Source organism: Osmerus eperlanus, chromosome 8, assembly GCF_963692335.1.
Source record: "Osmerus eperlanus chromosome 8, fOsmEpe2.1, whole genome shotgun sequence".
NCBI classification, from domain to species: Eukaryota; Metazoa; Chordata; class Actinopteri; order Osmeriformes; family Osmeridae; genus Osmerus; species Osmerus eperlanus.
The window spans coordinates 1,801,708-1,827,214 of NC_085025.1; the positions used below are offsets into that span (position 1 = coordinate 1,801,708).

The following is a 25,507-nucleotide window of genomic DNA, read 5'->3' on the forward strand; positions in this document are numbered from 1 at the left end:
GTAGCCTAGTGTATCTCTTGATACAAGTAGAGAAGAAGTGAGAAAGAGTCAGTCAATGTAATCAGATGGAGACTCTTGTTAGGACATGTGATGAGAGACTGTTTTCACCCATGAAGTACAACCTACTTGTTTTATGATGATGACATACCTCATACTTGATCCTGCTCCTGTGGGGCTGAGAAGAAAAGCGTGACCTAGATTGAAAATACCAGCGACACGATCTGCTCACCTCTTGCCTCGATAAACAACCTTCTGAATTTGTAAAACCATGTGTTTTTAAGGCAGGCAAATGGGTAGAGAATGTGTCCAATGAAGTAGACAATGAGGATTCTTGATAATTATGGGTTGCTTATCTTATTTCTGCTTTATCTGTCATGACAGAACACAGACCATACAAGCTGTCAAACCTCTGCCTGTCCTTTCAACACACCTTCCCTAGCACGCTTAGTTATATGGGAATTTGGAGTTGTTGACAGCCCATTTAGTTTTAACAAGCGTGACTGAAAACAGTCTTGCGTGTCTGTCTACAGCTGCCCTGTGGTTTACAAGAGGTTTGATATGCTGTCATGGATAATTGTTGGACAGTTCTCATGAGTCTGGTCTGACGCATACACACCTGACAGTTCAGCATGTTGATGGGTTGTAATGATGCTAGTTAGATGAGCCGCCATCTTCCTCTGAGTCACTCTGCCTGCGGTTACACCAACTTTCACTTCGCCCACCGCACAAGCCTGACTCTGCCCAGAGTGTTTATGGCTGTGTTTATGACTTTGCCGTCGTGGTGCGGTACGGAAAGCACTATCTGTTGTCTGACAGAGAGTGAACGATTAACCAGATGTGCTGCCTTTGACACAGACCAGTAAGGATAGAATATCTGTTGTTCACCCGGTCAGGAAGCCCATGTGTTCCCTCCAGGTTCAGAGAGCGCAGGAGCGATGATGTCACTCCTGTTGAATCCTCAAACCAGTGTTTCCCCCTTTCTCCCTCGGCCTTCCTGTTTGCCACGTGCTGAGCCGGCGCTCACGCCCGTGTGTTTCCTGTGGTCCTGCAGGAGCTGAGGAGGACATGAGGGAGGAGCCTCGCGTTGGCCCGACACACCGAGGCAGCAGCAGGAGCGCCCGCTCTCTCTCCCCCGCCGCTGCGCGCCCTCGAGCCCAGACACTCGTCCCAGGGAGGGTCATGAGTTAGTCGGGTGCGGGCATCACCTCCCTCTCCCCCCCCCCCCGCCCCGGAGCACCGTGTCTGGAGACCCCGCCCCCAGGCCCGCCCCCCTCGCCCTGCTTCATGAGCCAGCAGGATGCAGCTGCGGTCCTCGCACTGTCCGAGCGCCTCCTGGTAGCCTGCCACAAGGGCCAGGCCGACAATGTGGTGCAGCTCATCAACAAGGGCGCCAAAGTAGCCGTCACCAAGGTGAGTACAGGAGGGGGAGGAGGGGGAGGGGCGGTGAGGGGGGGAGGGGGGGAGGAGGGGCGGTGAGAGGGGGGGAGGGGGAGGGGCGGTGAGAGGGGGGGGGGAGGAGGGGGGGGGGGAGGGGGAGGGGGGGGGGGAGGGGGGGGAGGGGAGGAGGGGCGGTGAGAGGGGTGGGGGGAGGCTGTGTTAGTTGAAGGATGTGTGCTGGTTGTCTTGACGGTCTGTTGTATTCACGGGTAGTGGTCGTGTAGGTGTGTATGTAGGTTTATGTTGTGAATGGTGCTTGTGTTATGGCTCACGTTCACTGTGTCTGCCTGTGGGAACCACAAACACACGTGCTGTTCATGCTCTAATTAGAAAGTCAGCCGTAACAGTGCTAGTGAGGCCAAGGCAGTGTGAACTTGCTAATCCTGACCAGTGTTCAGGAATTACACCTCAAATGGAGCATAGGATATTTGTAAATAAACATGTAAATAGACTATTCGGTTCCCACATGTGTCATCAGTGAGCCATGGGGTTATCAAGACAGTCCAGAGAATGTAATTATTGTGATTTGAGAGAAAAAGTGCTGTTTTGTGGCACTGGCTGAAAAAGAAAGAGCAAAGCTATGTGAGGGATTCTTTGTTTGAGTTACACCGTGTGTCTGTGTGTCTGTGTGTCTGTGTGTGTGTGTGTGTGTGTGTGTGTGTGAGGGCGCTTTGTCAATGTTCCATGTGTTTATCTGCTATCACAGCTGTGGAGAGAACATCTGGGTATACAAACGCCATCAGCACGATGTGAAGCTCTGTGTTCACACAGGACACACAACAGAGAGGCTAGCTTTCATGTACAAGCTATATTACGTCCAGTCCAGAGTCACAAGAGCACACTGGTGAGGGCAGTAGCTCTGCTGGAAAGGGTGGATATACAGAATCCCTGTGCCAAGGTTTTATTTTGTGACATTTTACAGGAAGACGTGCTTGATTGAAGTCATGTGCTACTGTAGCAGAATTTGAGCAGCTTGTCTGAGAGGGAGAGCAGCAGTGGAATTAAGATAGACCTACATTGAAGAATGTAGGTCATCCTTAGATCTAGACAAGCTTTTTATCTTTATGGACTCTTGGCTGTAATGTGATACTGGCCAGTAAGGCCCACAGCTCAGGCTTCTTGCTGGGTACTAAAATGATTTCTCAATGCCATAACTGAACTCATTGGTGGGCACACAGTGAATCCTATTTGGAATCAGTTCTATTTCTCTTCAATCTTATAACACGTGGAGTCTTTTATTGGATCCCAAATCTTCCCAAAACCCTTATTTACATTTTGCGTAAAATATTTTGGTATTCTTGAATCCTTTGTCAGTGGGTATTTAATCTTGTTCATAGTCATATCGGTTACATATTTCCTGCAAGGGCTAGTGGCCCTCTTTTGATATATTTGTTGCTGTTGGTATTTTGTGGTTTTGGCAGGTTGCCATGATAACGGCTTAACCCAGGAATAGGGGGATCGAGTTTCAGATGGAAATTCCTCTGCGGTGCTGGGGAGAGAGAGGTAAAGTGTTGGGTGTTGGACCGTTCAGGCCTGAGAAAGAGATGCGGTAACTGTTTAAACAAAAGCTGAAGAAAGAGAGAGAGGGCGATAGAGTGAGTCAGAAAGTTAGACAAGAAAGAAAGAGAGCACGGGTTGGAAGATTGAAATAAAAAGAACTGAGATTCAGCCTCACCCAGGTAATGCCAGGCCACAGAGATAAAGAGAGAGCCATTTGGGAGAGAGGGAGAAAGGGGGAGAGAGAAGTACCTGTCCAGTCTTATGGAGACTGACCCCCTCCCCACCTTCCTGGACTGACTGTTTACCTAAGCCAGTACCATGGTAGTCCTCCAGGTCTGGGCCGGTGAAACTCTACCCCAGGAACACGACTGCCAGGCAGGGCAGGAGGAGAGGCAGAGCCACACCTGCGGAGGCCGAATGCCCCCGCCCCCCACCTCCCCTGTTATTGGAGCCAGAGTTTAATGGAGGGCTTTCAAGAGGAACTGCTAATAAGAGTTTAAGGGGGGGGGGGTGTTGTGTGCTTGTGTTAATGTGTTTCTTTGTGAATCCACACCTGTCCTATAACTTCATTGTGTTAACACAGGTGGCTGGTTCAATACGGTAGGCTGCTGCTGCATTCTTCTCAGGAAGAGCTAGTTCTTGTTTCTACATCCTATAGTAATCCTAAATTAGCAGCCCTGGTCGGATGTCACGGTGTGATGTTTTAGGAATAGGCTAACCGTGAGTTTACATTAGCTCAACCTAATCCTCTTTCAAATTCCTATTTCTTGTTGAGTATGAAAGGTGTCGCAATCATCCTCCCACACATCACTGCATCAGCGTAAGAGGTGTGCAGGGCTCACCATGAGGGAGTGCAGGGCTCACCCTGAGGGAGTGCAGGGCTCACCATGAGGGAGTGCAGGGCTCACCCTGAGGGAGTGTGGGGCTCACCCTGAGGGAGTGTGGGGCTCACCCTGAGGGAGTGCGGGGCTCACCATGAGGGAGTGCAGGGCTCACCCTGAGGGAGTGTGGGGCTCACCCTGAGGGAGTGTGGGGCTCACCCTGAGGGAGTGTGGGGCTCACCCTGAGGGAGTGCAGGGCTCACCCTGAGGGAGTGCGGGGCTCACCCTGAGGGAGTGCGGGGCTCACCATGAGGGAGTGTGGGGCTCACCCTGAGGGAGTGTGGGGCTCACCCTGAGGGAGTGTGGGGCTCACCCTGAGGGAGTGTGGGGCTCACCCTGAGGGAGTGTGGGGCTCACCCTGAGGGAGTGCAGGGCTCACCCTGAGGGAGTGTGGGGCTCACCATGAGGGAGTGCAGGGCTCACCCTGAGGGAGTGTGGGGCTCACCCTGAGGGAGTGTGGGGCTCACCCTGAGGGAGTGCGGGGCTCACCCTGAGGGAGTGCGGGGCTCACCCTGAGGGAGTGCGGGGCTCACCCTGAGGGAGTGCAGGGCTCACCATGAGGGAGTGCAGGGCTCACCCTGAGGGAGTGCAGGGCTCACCATGAGGGAGTGCAGGGCTCACCCTGAGGGAGTGCAGGGCTCACCCTGAGGGAGTGTGGGGCTCACCCTGAGGGAGTGCGGGGCTCACCCTGAGGGAGTGTGGGGCTCACCCTGAGGGAGTGTGGGGCTCACCATGAGGGAGTGCGGGGCTCACCCTGAGGGAGTGCAGGGCTCACCCTGAGGGTGTGCAGGGCTCACCCTGAGGGAGTGCGGGGCTCACCCTGAGGGAGTGCAGGGCTCACCCTGAGGGAGTGCGGGGCTCACCCTGAGGGAGTGTGGGGCTCACCCTGAGGGAGTGCGGGGCTCACCCTGAGGGAGTGCGGGGCTCACCCTGAGGGAGTGCGGGGCTCACCCTGAGGGAGTGCGGGGCTCACCCTGAGGGAGTGCAGGGCTCACCCTGAGGGAGTGCAGGGCTCACCCTGAGGGAGTGTGGGGCTCACCCTGAGGGAGTGTGGGGCTCACCATGAGGGAGTGCAGGGCTCACCCTGAGGGAGTGCGGGGCTCACCCTGAGGGAGTGTGGGGCTCACCATGAGGGAGTGCGGGGCTCACCCTGAGGGAGTGCGGGGCTCACCCTGAGGGAGTGTGGGGCTCACCCTGAGGGAGTGCGGGGCTCACCCTGAGGGAGTGCGGGGCTCAGCAGCTGCTGTGGATGCTCCATGGCCTTCTCTTAAACCGATGGATTAAAAATGTGTTTGTTTACTTGTGGCTCATTATTCAGATGGGTCTCAGAGCTCCTGACAGATGGCTCTGCCACGCTGTAGGGATGTGTCTGACCTGTACATATACACACTGGGACTCTCTCTCTTTCTCTCTCTTTCTGTTAATCTCTCTCCCTTTCTCTCTCTGTCCCTCTTTCTCTCCATCGGTAGTGTCTGTCAGCACGTTCTGCCTGTCTTCAGACAGCTCTCCTCGTGGTGGAAACATCTCGTGCTTCCTGTCCATGGCTCCCTCTTTTCTTGAGTGTGTTTTCTGTTTCCCACAGTACGGCCGAAGTCCTCTGCACCTGGCCTCCTACAAGGGCCACATCGAGGTGGTGCGCATTCTGCTGAAGGCCGGCTGTGACCTGGACATCCAGGACGACGTAAGTAGCCCTCCTGGCTGCAGACACGCCAGCCGTCCTGCTCTCCACGCTCACATGCTTCCAGCTGTCTCTGCAGTCAGGACTGGGATCAGGACGTTTGTGGGGCTGGGCTGGGGTTTCCTGTGGCCGTGCACTAGCGAGGCTTGCAGTGTCCGACTTGACAATCAGCGTAATGACCTCCAGTGGTCTAGAGTGGGATTATTGGAACTGTGAGCTAGTTGGAGCCGGCAGCCCTCCTTCGGGGTCGGCCTCTGGGCACGGCTCCTCCCCCCTCCCCACAGATCCAGGCCCAGGCCTCTGGCGCTCCCAAATCCTCTCCTTCTGGTCTCTGAGCTCCCGAACGGGCCACAGCACGTCCTCAGTGGCCAGGGGGACCAGGCAGGAGGGGCAGGAGGAGGAGGAGGAGGAGGAGGGGAGAGACAGACTTCAGTGGAGGAAGGCCGGGAGAGAGCCTGGAAGAGCAGGGAGAGTGAAGGAGGTTAGAGAAACCTACTCTGAGCCAGTGGACATTGCTCCCCTGCCCCACCCCACCACCCCTCCACCCCTGGTTACTCCCTTGTCTCCTCCTACTGCTGCTGCACGCCTCTGGTGCTGGGCACGCCAGCTTCTTATCTCGCTTGGAATGACCCTCCACCTCAGGGGAAACAACACTTTCAGCGCTGTCTTTCTGTCTTCGAAACCTCTACCCCCCCAACCTGTGCTGATCCCGCCCTGCTGAACATCTTCCTGCTTCTCATCCCTGGCTTCAGCAGGGTTCCTCTGCAGGTTAACGCGGAAGGGGAGCAGGAATTCCATTTATGGTCGAGCATAAATGTGGAGCTGAGCTGTGTGCCTCTCGCCTGCTGCTGTGCTTCGTGTGGATAATCTGTCCAGTAGTGGACTCTGTTCATGTGGAATCCTACCAGGGATCAAACTGCGCTGACTGAGCTGTTATAACATCAGTGGTGCATGAGCTGTTCCAGTAATAACAAGAGGATGCTGGGATACAGCTCCCCCCCTCTCCTCCCCCCCTCCAGCCTACTAAAACATCAACCAATCACAGTTATCTTGTTATGTCAGTTTAAATAGATTTGGAAGAGTGAATAAGTTTGTGTGTGGTGGGGTGTGTGAGGTTCCAAGCTGACCAGGCTGTGTGTGTGTGTGTGTGTGTGTGGTTGTCAGGGGGAACAGACAGCGCTACACAGAGCAGCTGTGGTGGGACACACAGACGTCCTCTCTGCTCTCGTCCAGGAAGGGTGTGCTCTGGACAGACAGGACAAGGTAACACACACACTCTCTTGCACATACCCACAAACTACACACAAACGCTTACAGCTCGGTTGCACTCAAACATGGTTAGAGGGATTTTTAAACTGAACAAAAAGCCATCTAGCACTAAAACTATTTGACAATCCATAATGAAAACATGGGGCTTTGTAATCTTCTTAACCCCTATTCCCAGCAGAAACGGCCATGGTCTTTCCGGATACAAAGTGTATTTATGTTCATGTTCTGCACACAGCCTCTTCAGATATGTCTCTAATCTCCTATTTACAGAGAGAGGTTAAGTGAGGTATTTAGACCTGGATGCAGAACATGCAGAGTTGCAGAAGGATGACTCTACAAAATTATTATTCCCCAAATAATCTCCTATTTACACTGTTATGTGAGGTATTTACACCTGGATGCAGAACATGCAGAGTTGCAGAAGGATGACTCATCAAAATTATTATTCCAAAGCTCAGGTCAAAACACTAAAGTGCGCCTTTGTGTGTGTGTGTGTTACAGGATGGTAACACTGCTCTGCATGAGGTCTCGTGGCATGGCTTTAGCCAGTCTGTCAAACTGCTGGTCAAGGCTGGAGCTAACGTCCATGCTAAAAACAAGGTATGTTTGTTAGCTCTACGGTACAGCTATACTCTTCAGATAACAGTTAAACAGGGGTCCCTTCATGACTCTACCTTTGCCTCTGTCTTTTTCTGTCTCCTTCCCTCTCTCTCTTTCTCTCCTTCCCTCTCTCTCTTTCTCTCCTTCCCTCTCTCTCTTTGTCTCTCTCCCCTTCCCTCTCTCTCTTTCTCTCGCTCCCCTTTCCTGTCTCTCTATCTTTCTCTCTCCTTCCCTCTCTCTTTTTCTCTCCTTCCCTCTCTCTCCTTCCCTCTCTCCCCTTCCCTCACTCTCCTTCCCTCTCTTCCCTTCCCTCTCTATCTTTCTCTCTCCTTCCCTCTCTCTTTTTCTCTCCTTCCCTCTCTCTCCTTCCCTCTCTCCCCTTCCCTCTCTCTCTTTCTCTCGCTCCCCTTTCCTGTCTCTCTCCTCTCTATCTTTCTCTCCCCTTCCCTCTCTCTGTCCCCCTCTCCAGGCAGGGAACACAGCTCTCCACCTGGCCTGTCAGAACGGTCATGCTCAGAGCTCCAAAGTGCTGCTGCTAGGAGGCTCCCGGCCCGACAGCAAGAACCATGTGAGTCCTTCTCTCCTCTCCTCCTCCCTCCTCTTCCCATCCCTTCCTCCACTCCTCTCCTCCTCTTCCCATCCCTTCCTCCACTCCTCTCCTCCTCTTCCCATCCCTTCCTCCACTCCTCTCCTCCTCTTCCCATCCCTTCCTCCACTCCTCTCCTCCTCTTCCCATCCCTTCCTCCACTCCTCTCCTCCTCTTCCCATCCCTTCCTCCACTCCTCTCCTCCTCCCTCCTCTTCCCATCCCTTCCTCCACTCCTCTCCTCCTCTTCCCATCCCTTCCTCCACTCCTCTCCTCCTCTTCCCATCCCTTCCTCCACTCCTCTCCTCCTCTTCCCATCCCTTCCTCCACTCCTCTCCTCCTCCCTCCTCTTCCCATCCCTTCCTCCACTCCTCTCCTCCTCTTCCCATCCCTTCCTCCTCTCCTCCTCCCTCCTCTTCCCATCCCTTCCTCCTCTTCCCATCCCTTCCTCCACTCCTCTCCTCCTCCCTCCTCTTCCCATCCCTTCCTCCACTCCTCTCCTCCCCCCCTCCTCCTCTCCTCCTCTGGGTTGAGTACTCTTCTCTTCAGACCCCCAGCTGAAACGATGCAGGCTGTCAGCCTCCTCTCCACAGTTTACCGCCGCCACAACAGACCTCGCATGGCTGAATCGTCGCTTAATTATGGAACGTGCCGCCTCCCTCATTTGCACTTCAGACGTGCTCTCAGGGGTGGGGAGCTTCTGCCAGGAGGAAGCCTCTCGTTCCGTGGCGCTAGTCGTCAAAGGCGCCCCCAGATCGGCTCAGTCTTCCAGTGCTTTGGGATCTTCAGGGAACCTTAAGCCCTGAGGAGACATCTCCGCCGCTCAGCTGTTGACTGTGCTGCTGTCTTCCCTGTGTTCTAGGTAGGTGACACCTGCCTGCATGTGGCCGGCCGCTACAACCATGTGACCATGATCCGGATCCTTCTGGGAGCCTTCTGCTCTGTGTCGGAAAGGAACAAGGTCAGTCCGTGTTTGGGGCCGCGGAAGGACACTGCAGGGCCATAGGCTTCTTCGAAACTTAAAAATATTATTTGTTTGGGTCAATCTCTTGAGTAAGTGTTATTGTGCCTCTGGGTTATGCTGGACATGTTATTGGGGTGGGTAGCTTTTGAAAGCCCAGGCAGGCAGTTTTAGTGTTTATTTATACTTGTTCATAGAAGCGTAAGAATAGGGTGGATTTATAGTACTCCACTCTCTCTTTTCATCTCAACTCTATCTCTTTGCCTCTCTCTCTGTCTCTCCTCTCTCTCTCTGTCTCTCTCTCTCTCTGTCTCTCTCCTCTCTGTCTCTCTGTCTCTCTCCCCCTCTCTCCTCTCTGTCTCTCAGGTTGGGGACACACCGCTGCATGTTGCAGCTGCGTTGAATCATAAGAAGACTGTGCGTCTTCTCCTGGAGGCGGGAACAGACGGCAGCATTCTCAACAACGTGAGTGACGCCCTCAGGACAGCCTCTTCTAGGACAGGCTGACATTTATTTTCTTTCTTTTTTAAGTAGGATGTTCTGAGTCATTTCTCACTGTGTCTTTGTGTGTGTGTGTGTGTGTGTGTGTGTGTGTAGGCAGGTCAGACTGCGCTGGACCAGGCTAGAGAACACAACAACCCAGATGTAGCTCTTCTTCTGACCAAAGCTCCTCAGGTGAGAGCACAGTCTCCACATCTCACCAGCACAGTCTCACCAGCACAGTCTCACCAGCACAGTCTCACCAGCACAGTCTCCACATCTCACCAGCAGGGCCACGAACAGTGTTGAACTCTGCACCATCTCTACCTAGCCATGTGGTTCTGTATCTATAGAAGCATTCATGTTTCTGTTGGGACTTGAGTTACGACCCTGCAGTTTGACTTTGCTTTTCATCTATCTGACATCAGGCTTATCTGACATAATTCCTGTAGGCCGGCTGTAAAAGTGTTTCAAGTACAGGCAGTATTCTGCTATAGGGAGACAGCCTAGCACTCAGGAAGGCTGCGAGGCTGAACGCAGTCTAGAATACACCGCTTTCCTACTGTTTCCCTTTTTCATCCTGTAAATATTTAACTGAATGGCTCCATGTCCTAAATTGCAGACTTGTTATTGTTTGTGTACATGCATATTGGATGCACGTGTTTGTGCGTCCAGGTGCAGAGCTTCGCCCGGGGCAGGAGTGTGAGGAAGAGGAGGGACAAGCTGAAGGCCGAGCGCAGAGCCCAGTCAGTCCCCAGGGACGACATGCTGCCCAGCAAGGTACAGCAGCAGGCCCATGCTCTCAGTAGGCAGAAGGAGACTGGGACCAGTGTGTGGTGTCGTGAGTGTGGAGCCCTGATGGTTGACCCTGCTGGTCCATGCTGTTTACAGGACAGTGCATCGGCTGCAGACGACACCCACAGCAGTGACAGGGCGGCCCGCAAGCACACCGAAACCATAGAAACCACTGCCAGGAAAGGCTCTAAAAACAGGAAGCTGAAAGAAAAGGTCAGTCATGACCTCACGTCACGGGCAACTCCGTACAGTACTCAAATACCAAAGCCATTACAGTGGAATAACAGTTTTTTTTATATTGACGAGGTGCAGTAATTGATGTAGCGCCTTTTCTTTGACAGCCTTCTCTCTCTGAGCCCCTCCGTCGCCGGGAAAACAAACCCAACGACGAGGGGAGGAAAAGGAAGGCCAAACTGCGAGGCCCCCCCCCCCGCCCCCGGCCCGCCACACAACTTCAAGGCCTATCAGCTGTACACTCTGTACCGCGGCAAGGACGGCAAGGTCATGCAGGTACTGTTGAGGACAGCTTGCCTCCCATCCTCTGCTGAATCAAAAAGATGCAACTTTTTAAGGCGCTACAGAAAACACTGTTTTATTTTTCTATGAATATGTGAGTGAGACCTTACCTTACTTACATTTACATTTCGTCATTTAGCAGACGCTCTTATCCAGAGCGACTTACAGTAAGTACAGGGACATTCCCCCCAAGGCAAGTAGGGTGAAGTGTCTTGCCCAAGGACACAACGTCATTTGGCACAGCCAGGAATCGAACAGGCAACCTTCAGATTACTAGCCCGATTCCCTAACCGCTCAGCCACCTGACTCCCTTACTTACTTAGTCCTTCCCCTTGTGTGCCAGGCCCCTCTAAACGGCTGTCGCTGTGAGCCCCTCATCAACAAGCTGGAGAACCAGCTAGAAGCGACCAAGGAGGAGATGAAGACTGAGATCAGCACCGTCCAGGACCTGATGAACAACAAGATGGGTCAGCTGGATCGCAAGAACAAGCACCAGGTACAGACCCTCGCATCCATCCTACATCCCTTCCTGGCAACCCTGGACCCGGCTCTGAAACCAGGCATGCGTGATGGATGTGGAATCTTGCCTAGCTAAAAGATTAAATCAAGGGTGAAAATGTCCCTGTAAACAGAAAGAGAACCTGCAGAGGTGTAAGTGTTCCATGGTTCCATGGTGCATTAGTGACGTTGCCCCTCTCAGATGTTTACCTCAACGCGCCTCCTGATTGGTTGCAGATCCGTGCTCTTGATAAGATGACGGTGGAGAGGGTGTCAGCAGAGAGGACAGAGTGTTTCCACAGGATCGACCAGAGAGCCATGGAAGAGAGGCTGGAGGTGGACAAGAGACAGGTAAAGCTAGCTACAACACCAAAGCTAGGCTTGTTATATCTGATAAAACAACCACTGAGGAGCAGTTTTTTTAATTTGATTTCTATGTATGGCTCATTGAAAGTGCTTCTTACACATGAAGACATGGAGACCATGTCATCCCGATGTTGTGCTCGTCACTAACTGCCCCCTCGTCTGGCCTTGTCTTTTTTAAGCAGGCGTCAGTGGTCAACGAGCTGAAAAGCTGGTGCATGGCCAAGCTGCAGAACATCGAGGTCCGCTTCAACCGAGACCCCCGTCAGGGCCTGCTGAAGCGCTCCTCCTCCATGGCCGAGGGTCTGTGTGAGGTGGACCCTGCCGGGGTCACCGTGCTGCCTGCTGGGCCCGGGGGCAGCACCCACTGCCTGGCCCCTGCCGCCCCAGAGGGGCCAGGTCCTGAGGAGGGAGAGCCCTATGGAGGTACCTCAGAGGAAGGCAACGCCAATCACTATTTTGTGATTCATGTGGACACCTCTCCAGGTACAGTACAAACGTGACACAGTGGAGTCTCCAGAGGTGGTGTTTGACCGCCAGTCCTATCGTGAAGATTACACAGGCATGCATGCACACTCATACACACACATGCAGAAATACTGTGAACTCATTTTGAACTAATACAGGCTTATGTAACTGCTGTTATGTAATCCAAATACATTATTCTTCTGTCGTGACCTTTTTCTGAAGTAAATAACAGGATTCAGCAGAAAGCACATTATCGCTGAAAATTTCTTATGGTAGCCTGTAGCATAGTGTTCATTATTTATAATTGTCAGACCTTTTTAATTTAAATTGTTTTCATGTTAATCTTACAAGACTACTTATAGATAACTGAAAAACGATTTGGTGTGAAATGGAATGTGAAGTGTTTTTTTTGTTCTCATTCATTTATCCCTCCTGGACATCTGTTAGATGGAGATAAACATCCCAAGCCAGAGCTCTCTTCCCCGTCTCCTGCCAAGTCTCTCTCACCGTCTCCCCGAGTCGTCCGTCCCAAGGAGCGCTCGCTTGCCTCTGCTGACCCCCAGAGGCCGCAGCAGGGACTGCAGCACACAGACCAGCCAGACCTCCGACCCGGCCGGGGCCCCAGGGCCGGCAGCTTGTCCCCTGCCACGGGGCGTCGCTGCAGCAGCAGACATGAGCGGGACCGAGGAAGGGACAGGGGCAAACACCACAAGAGGCATTCCCAGGGCAGAACTAAGGCCAGGGGGGGCTCAGAGCAGCCTGTGGGGGGCTCAGAGCAGCCTGTGGGGGGCTCAGGGCAGCCTGTGGGGGGCTCAGAGCAGCCTGGGGGGGGGCAGACTCTGGAGGTGTTTGCGGAGAAAGGAAAAGAGCCCTCCTTCGCCCAGGAGAGGGAGAACATGCACGCCCTGGAGGTGACGCAGTACTTCTTCGAGGCGGTGTCGACCCAGATGGAGCGCTGGTACGAGAGGAAGATCCAGGAAGCTCGCTGGCAGGCGGAGCAGAGGGCGCAGGCGGACCGGGCCGCACTGATGGAGAGGATCACCTACCTGGAGGACGAACTGCGACTCCTGAGGACCAACCGCAAGGACGACAGCTAACAGGCGCTCACAACACACGCTCACCTAGAGCCCTCAGAACAACAACTGTCTTTTACATTTGAAAAGAATGATGAGCTCAGTAAGTTTACTTAAAAAAAGATAAAATGATTCATCTCTGTTGTAATTATTCCCTGCTAACAATAGCCCAAAACTCAAGCATTTAAATCGACACAATATGGCATGATCGTTCAGCACTATGATGCATTGTAAATATTGTGTAACTTTGAGCAGGACAGCTTGTGTGTACTGTGCTGTGAAGACCCAAGTAGATGGTAGTTGTTGTTGATGGATCAGTCACAGCCGTTATCGTTTAGGAAGACTTACTGCAGATAAAGTTTAGGGCATTAACACACACTAAATCACAACTCTCAAATTGACATGTTAAGAAACTGCAAGAGGGAAACATGGCTGACATGTTACTGGATTAATTATAATCAATTTATTCAATAGAATAAATATAATAGAAAACCACTTAATCATCACATGCCTATCTTTTGAAGCAAGACTGTCGAGATAATGAAAAGGATAGTAAAATAAGCTTGTATTGACCACTGTAGGCTGGAACTTTATATGTGACCTTAAAGGGCGAACACCTCATGTGAATACAGCCAAACTGTATGTCTTAACTGAAGAAAACTTGATCTTTCATAACATAGACTTAGCATTTGTATACATTTAGACTTATGTCTCCTCCCTTGACGGTAAATTTGATTTATGTTGACACGAGATCCCTTTGCATGACAAGATGGCTGATACGCATCATGCAGTATTACTCGAAATACTGTCTTTTTTTTATCTAGTTGTCATGTGTCATTGGTTCTGTTTATGATGAAGATGAGTTGTATAATGTTCGTTGATAATATCAATATGGATTATATGTGACAAAGCTTGGAGAAAATAAAATGTATTTTATAAAGAAAAGAGTTGAAATGACATTTCATTGTTTGCCAGTTGCAAAATATATTCAACAAGAACATAACATGCGAAAATGTAAAGTGCACAGAAATAAACTCTTAGTCTTGCAGAATAGTCGCAATTTAAATTGATAGTAAACTGTAAGAGCATAACGATTTCACCACTCTTCTGATCACATATATTACAACATAATATTTCTCAGTCACACTGCGCACCACAAAGTGTCGGTGTCAGGGTTTGGGGAGGGACGAGTTGGCCTTGCAAAAAGTATTTTGTGTTCCAAGTCCCTCTCTTGCCAGGCGATGAGGTATTAATCCAACACATACTCGGCTCAATGAAGAGTCGCAGAGCTTGCTCTCAGATGAGCACCGCAGGTTCTTTAGGCATCCAATGCCTGTCACTTGTTTAGCCTAGCTAGCTTCTACCAGCCAACGCAAGAGATTTCTGTAGGTCCTCAAGATGATTGTTTGCTTGTGTGATCATCATACGGATCGCGTCCTGGGGATGAGAGATTTGTGTATTATTACAGATGATTTGCTTATAATTTTGCTAATATAATTAGTCTCAGGACACCGATTCAGCTGGAGCTCGTTAAGTTACCTGATTTGTGGCATTCTTGTTCCTTTTGAATTCGTCCCTTGCCCAGTCCTTCAGGTATTTTCGGTCCTCCTCGTCAGGTACCTGCCTTATGGTCTTCATCATGTTTCTGTACAAACCTAAAACCTTCTGCCTCTGTAAAAACTGCACACAGAAAGGTAAAGTTTTCTTTTACGATTCAGTTAACTTACCTAGCTAACGTTACCTAGCTCAAGTCAGTTGGCATGCTAGCATAAACGCTACTAGCTAGTTGCAAAATGTCAGCGAGACGAGGCTGACTCAGTTTTAAAGAACGAATACTCTCAACGTTACTGTGAATATAAATGTTTTTGTAAATGCAAGCTCAATCTTGGGTACGGTAGTCTACCTGCTTCAGGGTAAGCGCTGCATGAGGTAACCTTGAGATGGCCATGTTGTAACTGAACTTCTGCTCGGTTGTTTAGCCTCACTAGCTTAGCTAGGCTACTGTGCTTCGCTTGTTGTGGCCTCTTCAACTCACCTAACCCAACGGCTCCCTCGTGTGGGCTGGGGTATCATGGCTTCAAGACGAATTGTACACGTTTCTATTTTTTCATACATTTTATTTTGTCATGGCATTGTTTAACTGATGGATGGTATGAAGGAACAACTTTTTAGAATTTAATCTACGTGTGATTATATTCATGTCCACATTACAAAACACCTTGATGATAAACATTTCAATGCACAAACATTCTGTAATCATTAGCACTACTTTGTGATATGGGAAAGTCGTCAATACAACTGATTAGTTGATATGTTTCTAGACCAGAAAATGAGTTATTGGAGATTCTATCAAAATAGGTATTAGCAGTCCTTGTGCTTCAAAGTGCATAAGAACTGGCTTTCTAAAAACCTGTGACCTTTACATGGATCTTACTGCAAGTAATAATGGCCTCATTTTTGGGTAGAATGATACATTTGGGCCCCTAACCGTTTACCTGAGGTAAACAACTGCTCTTTGAGTACATGGTGTAAAATGAGATGCAACTTTCTTCAAGGCACATTTCAGTAATTTCAAATGTATCTAGAACATATCAACATGCTTCTTTTTTTGCCATGATTTGCCACGTAGGGGGGTGTTTCTTTTACAAATTGTGTGCAAAAACACATTTTACAACTGTCAGTTATCCCACAGTCAGTCAATGTGTTCACATTTAAGCAGAAATGGGCTGATGAGCAATGTAACACTGAAACATCCACACATTGTGAAGGAGGGGTATATTACAGGGGGAAAGAGGTATTTACCTTCAAGGTTTTTCACACAAAGGGGATCACATTTGCTTCTATCATTTGTTATAGACGTGCAAGTTACAGCAATCCTTATTACGTTACAAAAGAACTTCCAGAATTCCCCTGATGACAAAAGACGAAATGTCAGAGGTTGCTATCAAACTCTACAGAGTCTACTAAAATGAGAGTAAAAATAAGAAAATAAAGGCACATGTACAGCGGCAAGTCCGTCTTTTGAGTCCCGTGTTTGAGTCTAAGAGAGGAGGCTAGCAGCAGAGTGGCCTTATGCAGTGTCGATGCCGCCACCTGGGATGGCTTCTCGCTGGCCTACAGGTCGGTTGCCGTGACGAGTTCAAACCACTGCCTCAGTGCATCGCTCAGGGTCTCAGGCAAGGCGTTGACATCCCGCAGGATGACGTAGAAGGGGAAGGGGAACTCCTCCATGTAGGAGCGGATTTCCGGCATTTCACCCGGGCCTTTGAAGATGGGCACCTTAATGTCCAGGATGGAGTCCTGCACGAGAGAGCCAGAAGACAAACGTTCAGAGGAGAAGGGCTGAACAAGGTTTCAACCTAGTCACCTGTCATGGAGGATTTCTTCACCACCCACAACCACACGCTTCAACTTGGTTTCATACAGGCGAGTGGCCCTTACCCTTGAGTTGGGGTTGTCTAGCACCACAAAGATGACAAACACGTTGGCGCTGCGAGCCGCCTGCACTGCCGCGGTCACCCTCTCCTTCCCCTCCAGGAAGAGGCCCCTGCCGTCCGACACGATGAGCAGCAGCTGGGCTGTGTCTGCGCGGAGAGAGAGACACGGCCAGAGAGAAGGACGAGAGAGGGAGCAGAAGAGAGAGTCAGGGAGAGAAAGGTCAGCCAGTGTAGACCGTCTCACAATGTCTGTGGCTCTCTGGTTACACGCCTCTGGGAGTCTGGGGAGCACATAGGGAGCCTGATACCGGTTCTACACTGATCTGCGCCGCGGTTCCACAAAGACGAAACGTTAACTCCACCGTGGGCACTGTAGGGAGGAACAATGGCCTTCCTTTCAATAACAGTACCTGGCTCTGCTCTCCCAGCTCCCTCTGCTACCACGGCTTCACTCAGAGCGTGTTTGTTGGACATCAGATACAACCAGGGCATTGACCCAATAGGCTCAGAAGTGAATGCAATCAGCGGGCATTCATGAATGTCTTTTCTCATTACTGGAGGTTAAGGACTAATGAGATTCCTAACTCACCCCAACCAAAGCACTAGCCTAACAAAGGAAATCAGGCAGTCTGTTTTAATGGAAACAGAGTTAAATGTTACAGTGGACAGATGAAAGGAGATATTGAGATCAGTGATTTTCTGAGGGTTAAGAGAAGGCTGGAGGTGCTTCGTACCTGTGTGCATGGCCCCAGGAGTCTGCTGCCGCGCTGATACAAACATGCCGGCTGACGTCTCCAAAAACTGACAGATGGAAACACATCACTGGTCAGTCTAGTCTGAACAGACAACTACAGCCAAACAACACTGGTCAGTCTAGTCTGAACAGACATCTACAGTCAAACAACACTGGTCAGTCTAGTCTGAACAGACAACTACAGCCAAACAACACTGGTCAGTCTAGTCTGAACAGACATCTACAGTCAAACAACACTGGTCAGTCTAGTCTGAACAGACATCTACAGTCAAACAACACTGGTCAGTCTAGTCTGAATGGACATCTACAGCCAAACAACACTGGTCAGTCTAGTCTGAATGGACATCTACAGCCAAACAACACTGGTCAGTCTAGTCTGAATGGACATCTACAGCCAAACAACACTGGTCAGTCTAGTCTGAACAGACATCTACAGTCAAACAACACTGGTCAGTCTAGTCTGAACAGACATCTACAGTCAAACAACACTGGTCAGTCTAGTCTGAATGGACATCTACAGCCAAACAACACTGGTCAGTCTAGTCTGAATGGACATCTACAGCCAAACAACACTGGTCAGTCTAGTCTGAATGGACATCTACAGCCAAACAACACTGGTCAGTCTAGTCTGAACAGACATCTACAGTCAAACAACACTGGTCAGTCTAGTCTGAACAGACATCTACAGTCAAACAACACTGGTCAGTCTAGTCTGAATGGACATCTACAGCCAAACAACACTGGTCAGTCTAGTCTGAATGGACATCTACAGCCAAACAACACTGGTCAGTCTAGTCTGAATGGACATCTACAGCCAAACAACACTGGTCAGTCTAGTCTGAACAGACATCTACAGTCAAACAAGTAACTGGAGAAATAGATGGGTTCCACTAATGACAAGTTAAGAAGAAATCATTAACTATTTCTACAATTATATTTTATAAGACATAAGTCATCAGAAGGGGTGGATGGATGTCAGATTTCTCCACCTGAGCTATCCTGGTCTTCTTCTGCTTGAACTGGCAAAGCCTCAGGATCCTGGCGCCTGATTCGTCAGTGAACTGCTGCTGGAACGGGTGGAGCAGCTGCACAGTCTCGCCGAAACTGACAGAAGAAGAAGAAAATAATAAAAATGCTTTTTTGTTGAGTTAGGAATTGTAGAAGTACTTCTAAGTAGCTGTCATACACTCCCTCTAGGGGTGAGCGAGCATGTTACCTGCACACCGACACCTGGCCCACCTCCAGGAGAGTGAGGGCGTTCACGATCACAGACAGGGACTCGAACGCCAGCTGCAAGTCACAGGAAACATGTTGGGTTATGAGCAGCAGACGCAGTCCTGACAGGCTCACAAAAAAAGTTTATATTTTTTTTCGAAAATGTTCTTTCAACCCATCAACTTTTTTTGAAAGCTTTTTTCCAACCTTTCAAAACTTTGTTGGAAAATATTTGTTCAAAACCTTTTTGAAAATATTTTATCAACCTTTCCAAAAAAAAAAAAAAAAAAAAAGCTTATCTTTCGCTATTTTTTTTCCACCCACACACTAAACACCAAAAGTTACGTTTTTTCAAAAACTTTTTAGGGAAAATATTCTTTCAACCTTTCAAAACTTTCTTTCTGAAAATATCAAGTTCTGAGGCCACCCAGGGCTCTAGCTGGATTCTCCTACCTGTTTGGAGTGGTTGTCCACCATGCTGGACGAGTCATCCACAGCCAAGCAGATCTGGTACTCCCTCTTACTAGGCTTGGTCCTCCTCAGCCAGATCTTGTCTTTGCGGAACTGGCTAGCGATGTAGGGGATGACCTTGCGCATGTTCAGGCGCTTGCCTGTGCGGAAGTCTCCCCTGTGGTCCAAGAAGAGAGGAAGAAAGAAAAGACGAGCTCCTTAAAAGAACTGGAACAAAAAAAACGCACCCTCCAAAGAAAGTGTCGTTTCACAGAATCCATCCAGTTTTGAGAACGGAAGACTCAAATCAACAATGACCACAACTGTGGCGTGGAGGTCCTGGGGAGGCGTTGCTTACTTGAGCTTGGCGGCGCGTGTGGGCTCCAGGATGAGGCGGAGCTGCTCACATAGCTGCTGGGACAGGCCCGACGTCAGGGTCTGGTACTGGTGCCACATGGCAGCCGCCGCACTCTCCTGGACCACAGGGACACGCAGGGACACGCAGGGACACACAGGACAAGGGTCAGACGACACAGAGCAAACGGTCTAAAGCCAACAACCAAGGCTTTGATCTAGTTGTGTATCTACATATGAAAGTACAATGCTGTGACAGCTAGTGTTGTGTGTGTACTAGTGGTGTGTGTGTGTGTGTGTGTGTGTGCACCTCCTCGTGGTCTCCTGGAGCCTGTCTCTGCCAGGACTCCAGCTGCAGCTCCATCTCCCTCCTCAGCTGGTCCGGGTCGGGGGGTGGAGCCCGCTGGGTCTCCATCAGCAGGTCAGGGACCGTGTGGATGGTGGACTCTGTGCTCCTCTCTGGTCTCTCCTCCTCCTCCTCCTCCAGTCTCTCTCTGTCTTTCCATCGCTTCTCTTCCTCCTCTCCCTGTCTCTTGGCCTCCATATCTCCACTGTCCAGTCCTACACAAGGGGAAACTGCATGAGCTACAACACAGACACACAGACAGACACACATGTCTAAGCTGTGCAGAGCAGAATGGGATGATGAGGGGATGAACAGGGCACCTTTCTGGGATCCTTTAGTAGAGTCTAGTTGCTCGGGCTTCAACTCTTGAGCATCCGCAGCCTGCAGGTCCTCTTCCTGGTCCTCCGTGTCCATGGCAACGTCATCGTCGTCTGGGTCCGAGTCGTGCTGTGGACCGGCTGGTTTCTGCTGCTCTGCGCTGGCCACATCTGTCAAACAACACATGGCGTGGGAGCCAATCAGCTCTCAGAGGTATTTGAAAGTTCCGTTAGAGGAAGGCTACTTTAAAACATAAAACTGAACAGTATTTAGTCCCAGAGTACAGAGAGGTGGTGTCTGACCGTATGTCTGCTTGTCGTAGGCCGTCTCTCCCTGCTTGATGTGCTCGTACAGGTCGGACTCCTGCTGTGCCGGCGGCTGCTTGGCGTCCTGGCGTCGCTCCTGGCTGCTCTCTACCGTACGCAGGCGCTTGTTGACGCGCTCGCTGTCGTCTCCGGTCGAGCGCTCGTTGTCCGCCCGGCCCGGCTTCCTCTTGAAGCTCTGGAACAGGAGAGGATAGAGGAGAGAGAGAGACACAGAGAGAGAGAGAGAGAGAGAGGAGAGAGAGCTTCTAGTTCAGGGAGAGAAACACCCCAGGTCTGGTTTGACTGGTGTTTCCACGCTCCTCTGTGAGTCGTACCTGTGTTTTGCTCTGACTCTGTCTCTGTGAGGTCATCCTGGCTGTCAGCTTGGACTTGTGGCCCTCAGTCTGACTGGCATCCGCTGCCCCGCTACCGTGCTCCTGGGGACACAAGTCACACATCGGTGGCTGGGACTATTGTGTGTGTGTGTGCTGGTATTTCTATCCCCTTGTGGGGACTTTTACGTACAGTAAAACTGGTCAAACTTGACCTTGGGGGGACCTTGTGCTGGTCCCCATAAGGTCAAATGCTTTGTCCAGGGAGTTTAATAGATAGGGTTAGAATTAGTGTTAGGGTTAAGGGTTAGAGAGAACATAATTTTGAATGGAAGTCAATTGTAGGTCCTCACAAGAATGATCCTAACGTGTGCGTGTGCGTGTGTTTGTGTGCCGTACCTCTTTAGCCTGGTCTCTCTCTGACGCCTCTCCTGCCAGCTCCACAGCTGTGTCGCTCTGGACGTTCTCTTCTCCTGTCTGGCCGTCTGTGGCGTGTTCCTCCCTCTTCACCGTCTCCGGCTGCTCCTCGTCCTCACCCACCCCCTCCTCCTCCTCCTCCTGAAGACACCACAGAGACTTGGTTACTTCTACACACACACACACACACACACACACACACGCACAATACCGTTTTCTGTAGGTGGTAAATGAGAGTTTCAGTTACCTTTGGTTTCTGGCCTTTGTCTGTTGGGATAGTCAGGTCTTTCTCTTTTCCCGCCTCTTGTCCTTCATCTTTTTCTTGCTCCTCCTCTTCTTCCTTGACTCCAGGCTCACTGTCCTCCTCTGGCTTCTCTCCTCCTCCCTCCTGCTCCTCCTCCTCCTCAGTCTTTGGCTCCTTGCACTCTTCCTCTCCTGGCTGCTCAGCGGCCGTCTCTCCTGCTCCCTCCTCTCCTCCCTCCTCCTCTCCCTCCTCCTCTCCTCCCTCCTTATCCAGGTCCATGGGCTTCTCGTCAATGTCGAAAGGATTCTCTTCTGGAAGGAAAGAGAAAATAGGTATTTCTGACTGGTCTGAGCCCAATCAACTCCACCCTTAAGTTTGACCCCTGACCCCGTACCGTCTCCCTCGCCCTCGTCCCCAGCCTGGTCGTCCTCCTGGTCCAGGTTGAGGTCATCCGGCAGGTCCATGGCATCAGGCTCTGGCTTCTTCTCCTGTTTCCCATGATAGGGGTCAACCTCGTTCTCGTCGAACTCGCGCTGAAATACAGCAGCAGCACAGATATAACAGAGACTCTCTCTCTCTCTCTCTGCTAATCACAAGCAGGTACATCAAGACGTCCGAGCCACACCTCATCTCCCTGCTCGTGGATCTTCTCCTTCTCCTCATCCTCCAGCGACTGGTCTTTGTCCTGGTTCTTCTGATCTTTGTTGGGGTCGGCTGCATCAAGGTTGTCGTCCTTGGCAACCATTTCCGATTCGCCCTAAAACAGAAATACCAAAAAGGAACATGCGGATAAGCAAACAGATTAAGCAAGTGGCAAGCTACGCTCCTCAACCTGACGTGAGTCAGTAGGATCATCTTGAACTAAGCTCGTTGTACATACCTGGTCCATTCCCTGGCCAGACTCCTCCTCCTTGTCGCTACCCTCCAGATCTTCATCCTCCTCATCATCCCCCCACATCCTCTCGTCCAGGGTGTCAGTCTGACCCTCGCCCAGGTCGCCCATCTTCTTATCCAGCTCTTCCTCATCCTCCTTGTCTGACTCCTCCGACTCCTCACCTAAACACAGACCAAGAGGCACAGACCACTGTGACATCCAAGCCTGGAGGAGTGCCCAGTTCTGACCCAGTTCTGCCCCAGCTCTGCCCCAGCAGGTGACCCAGCAGGTGTCCCAGCAGGTGCCCTACCTGGCTCTCTTTCGTCCCCATCATGCATCTGCCCATCAAAGTCCTCCGACATCTCGATGGCGTTATCTTCCTCTTTGATGTTCTTCTTATCCTGCTCCTCCTCCTTCTTCTCCTGACCCTCCTGGAAGGTGTCCTCCACCTGCACAAGCACACAGCGGTCAGGACGCACGCAGGGGTCAGGACGCACGCAGGGGTCAGGACGCACGCAGGGGTCAGGACGCACGCAGGGGTCAGGACGCACGCAGGGGTCAGGACGCACACAGGGGTCAGGACGAACGCAGGGGTCAGGACGAACGCAGGGGTCAGGACGCATGCAGGGCTCAGGACGCACACAGGGGTCAGGATGAACACGGGTCAGGATGAACACAGGGGTCAGGACACACAAGCTGCCTGGACAGCATGGAGGGCTAGCGTTCGTCCTGCATGAAACCCGCCCTCCGGGCACACATCACCTGTTCTTCGTTCTCGATCTTGTCACTGACGTCTTTGACTCCCTCCCCCTCTCCTATGCCTCCACCCTCGTAGTCATGGAAGTCCGTGGCTCCTTCTCCGTCTCCTCCCTCCATCAGCTCCTGGGGCAGGCAGAAGCCCTGCGCACAGAGGAGGAACCATCAGTGGGAGGGGGAGGTGTAAGGGGAGGTGGAGGTGTAAGGGGAGGTGTAAGGGGAGGTGTAAGGGGAGGGGGAGGTGGAGGTGTAAGGGGAGGTGTAAGGGGAGGTGTAAGGGGAGGTGTAAGGGGAGGGGGAGGTGGAGGTGTAAGGGGAGGTGTAAGGGGAGGTGTAAGGGGAGGGGGAGGTGTAAGGGGAGGGGGAGGTGGAGGTGTAAGGGGAGGTGTAAGGGGAGGGGGAGGTGTAAGGGGAGGTGGAGGTGTAAGGGGAGGGGGAGGTGGAGGTGTAAGGGGAGGGGGAGGTGTAAGGGGAGGTGTAAGGGGAGGGGGAGGTGTAAGGGGAGGTGGAGGTGTAAGGGGAGGTGTAAGGGGAGGTGGAGGTGTAAGGGGAGGGGGAGGTGTAAGGGGAGGTGTAAGGGGAGGTGGAGGTGTAAGGGGAGGTGGAGGTGTAAGGGGAGGTGGAGGTGTAAGGGGAGGTGTAAGGGGAGGGGGAGGTGGAGGTGTAAGGGGAGGTGTAAGGGGAGGTGTAAGGGGAGGGGGAGGGGGAGGTGTAAGGGGAGGTGTAAGGGGAGGTGTAAGGGGAGGGGGAGGTGTAAGGGGAGGTGTAAGGGGAGGGGGAGGTGGAGGTGTAAGGGGAGGTGTAAGGGGAGGGGGAGGTGGAGGTGTAAGGGGAGGGGGAGGTGTAAGGGGAGGGGGAGGTGTAAGGGGAGGTGTAAGGGGAGGTGTAAGGGGAGGGGGAGGTGGAGGTGTAAGGGGAGGTGTAAGGGGAGGTGTAAGGGGAGGGGGAGGTGGAGGTGTAAGGGGAGGTGTAAGGGGAGGTGTAAGGGGAGGTGTAAGGGGAGGGGGAGGTGGAGGTGTAAGGGGAGGTGTAAGGGGAGGTGTAAGGGGAGGTGTAAGGGGAGGGGGAGGTGTAAGGGGAGGGGGAGGTGTAAGGGGAGGGGGAGGTGTAAGGGGAGGGGGAGGTGTAAGGGGAGGTGTAAGGGGAGGGGGAGGTGTAAGGGGAGGGGGAGGTGTAAGGGGAGGTGTAAGGTGTAAGGGGAGGGGGAGGTGTAAGGGGAGGTGGAGGTGTAAGGGGAGGGGGAGGTGTAAGGGGAGGGGGAGGTGTAAGGGGAGGGGGAGGTGTAAGGGGAGGTGTAAGGTGTAAGGGGAGGGGGAGGTGTAAGGGGAGGTGGAGGTGTAAGGGGGAGGTGGAGGTGGAGGGCCTACCTTCTGAGCCAGCTCGGTGAAGATGCTGGCCAGGACTGACAGCAGCTTGCCGGTGCTCCTGTGGGCTCCCAGAGACACGGCCAGATAGTAGCGCACCAGCTCAGAGTACACACCCAGCATGGGCTCCAGACGCACTAGCAACACACACGCCTCAGTCAGCTCCTGAACACACACACACACACACACACACACACACACACTGGGAGTTAACACACTTCAAAGAACACCATTATTCTTCTATGTCTAAGAAAATTGAATTGAACTGTGAGTGTGTGAGCACGTACATGTAGCTGCTGTGAAGGACAGGTCTCTCTGTGTGTTGCCAGTCTGTTAAGCAGCTGCTCCAGAGCGGCGCTGACGTCCCCCAGGGCCAGACACCCCAGCTCCCCCGCCAGCTCCTCCTCCAGGAGGCGGCTGAGGTGTCCGGGCTTCAGCAGGTCCTCCGCAGCCTCCTCCTCCTCGCTCTCTGGACACAGCACAGCACGCATCCGCATCAACACCACCGAGACCACCATGGTTTGTGTTCTAATCTCGATGATCTCACTTCCAGGTGCTGGAAGATTCCCCCCCCCCACTCCTCAGTCCAGACAGGAGGGTGAGTTCACCCACAGTGAACAGGGAGGATGCTGGAGTCTCTCACCTCTCTTGGCGCCCGCGTGCTGCTCTCCCTTGGCCTCACCCTCCCTTCTCTTCACCAGGGTCTGGATGGCTAACAGCACCATGTTGATGGTGTTCTCCAGCTCGCCAGAGAACTCAGAGCCAAAGTCCTGCTGGCTCCCTGTGAAGCCATGAGGGACAGATACAAGTTTATTTATGAAATAAATCATGGGTGTCCAACTCATAGGATACTTTTTCCATACATACAATATTTATTTTATTCGTATTCAATGATCAAATTGATATAAAAACGCTGGTGTGTTACTTCCTGTTCACATGCGTACAGGCCTACCTGTGTGTCCCCCGTGGCCCAGGGAGAGGTGCTGAGCCTTCCAGGTGGTGAACTCTGTGAGACAGGCCTCCACCTCTCCTCTGATGTAGCGCAGGCTGGAGGCCAGGCCAGGCTGGGAGCCTGCAGGGCCCTCTGGCCCCGCCGGGGTGAACAGCTGCTCCACGGACAGCATCTGGCCCGCCACCGAGCCCAGCCGGTCCAAACCAGAACAGCACGTGGCAAAATGGCTCCTGTGGGGATCGAGGTGAAGGAGGGGCTTTGTCAACAACAACAACGTCTTTTTGT

At 51.9% G+C, this 25,507-nt stretch overlaps 3 protein-coding genes across 4 annotated transcripts in view; 1 reads left to right on the forward strand and 2 right to left on the reverse strand.

The window, feature by feature from the left end:
- The window catches only part of ankrd6b (ankyrin repeat domain 6b), a 21,315-nt gene extending 7,481 nt beyond the window's left edge, over nt 1–13,834 (forward strand). The window contains 16 exon segments of the mRNA XM_062467371.1: nt 1,052–1,410; nt 5,401–5,499; nt 6,661–6,759; nt 7,267–7,365; nt 7,835–7,933; nt 8,813–8,911; nt 9,278–9,376; nt 9,509–9,586; nt 10,067–10,171; nt 10,283–10,399; nt 10,528–10,616; nt 10,618–10,696; nt 11,046–11,198; nt 11,438–11,551; nt 11,749–12,049; nt 12,479–13,834. Of these exon segments, the coding sequence (XP_062323355.1) occupies nt 1,285–1,410; nt 5,401–5,499; nt 6,661–6,759; nt 7,267–7,365; nt 7,835–7,933; nt 8,813–8,911; nt 9,278–9,376; nt 9,509–9,586; nt 10,067–10,171; nt 10,283–10,399; nt 10,528–10,616; nt 10,618–10,696; nt 11,046–11,198; nt 11,438–11,551; nt 11,749–12,049; nt 12,479–13,128 (2,406 nt within the window). The 5' untranslated portion in view covers nt 1,052–1,284 and the 3' untranslated portion in view covers nt 13,129–13,834.
- Nucleotides 13,835–14,042: 208 nt separating this feature from the next.
- On the reverse strand, nt 14,043–15,163 carry lyrm2 (LYR motif containing 2). The gene is made up of 3 exons (XM_062467375.1): nt 15,008–15,163; nt 14,644–14,784; nt 14,043–14,541 (listed from the first exon to the last, which is right to left on the reverse strand). The coding sequence occupies exons 1-3, from the start codon at nt 15,050–15,052 to the stop codon at nt 14,458–14,460; spliced, it is 270 nt and encodes an 89-aa protein (XP_062323359.1). The 5' UTR covers nt 15,053–15,163; the 3' UTR covers nt 14,043–14,457.
- A 90-nt stretch (nt 15,164–15,253) lies between these two features.
- The window catches only part of mdn1 (midasin AAA ATPase 1), a 42,856-nt gene continuing 32,602 nt past the window's right edge, over nt 15,254–25,507 (reverse strand). For both annotated transcript variants that reach the window (XM_062467370.1, XM_062467369.1), the window contains exons 80-101: nt 25,223–25,452; nt 24,914–25,051; nt 24,558–24,739; nt 24,274–24,435; nt 22,913–23,050; nt 22,461–22,599; nt 22,157–22,332; nt 21,902–22,033; nt 21,671–21,809; nt 21,280–21,587; nt 21,015–21,170; nt 20,619–20,720; nt 20,281–20,479; nt 19,981–20,148; nt 19,625–19,875; nt 19,319–19,434; nt 18,964–19,138; nt 18,512–18,585; nt 18,285–18,399; nt 17,276–17,342; nt 16,546–16,688; nt 15,254–16,404 (exon numbers count right to left, since the gene is read on the reverse strand). In XM_062467370.1, coding sequence (XP_062323354.1) covers nt 16,219–16,404; nt 16,546–16,688; nt 17,276–17,342; nt 18,285–18,399; nt 18,512–18,585; nt 18,964–19,138; nt 19,319–19,434; nt 19,625–19,875; nt 19,981–20,148; nt 20,281–20,479; nt 20,619–20,720; nt 21,015–21,170; nt 21,280–21,587; nt 21,671–21,809; nt 21,902–22,033; nt 22,157–22,332; nt 22,461–22,599; nt 22,913–23,050; nt 24,274–24,435; nt 24,558–24,739; nt 24,914–25,051; nt 25,223–25,452 — 3,496 coding nt within the window. In that variant the 3' untranslated portion in view covers nt 15,254–16,218. The remainder of the gene's footprint in view (nt 16,405–16,545; nt 16,689–17,275; nt 17,343–18,284; nt 18,400–18,511; nt 18,586–18,963; nt 19,139–19,318; nt 19,435–19,624; nt 19,876–19,980; nt 20,149–20,280; nt 20,480–20,618; nt 20,721–21,014; nt 21,171–21,279; nt 21,588–21,670; nt 21,810–21,901; nt 22,034–22,156; nt 22,333–22,460; nt 22,600–22,912; nt 23,051–24,273; nt 24,436–24,557; nt 24,740–24,913; nt 25,052–25,222; nt 25,453–25,507) is intronic.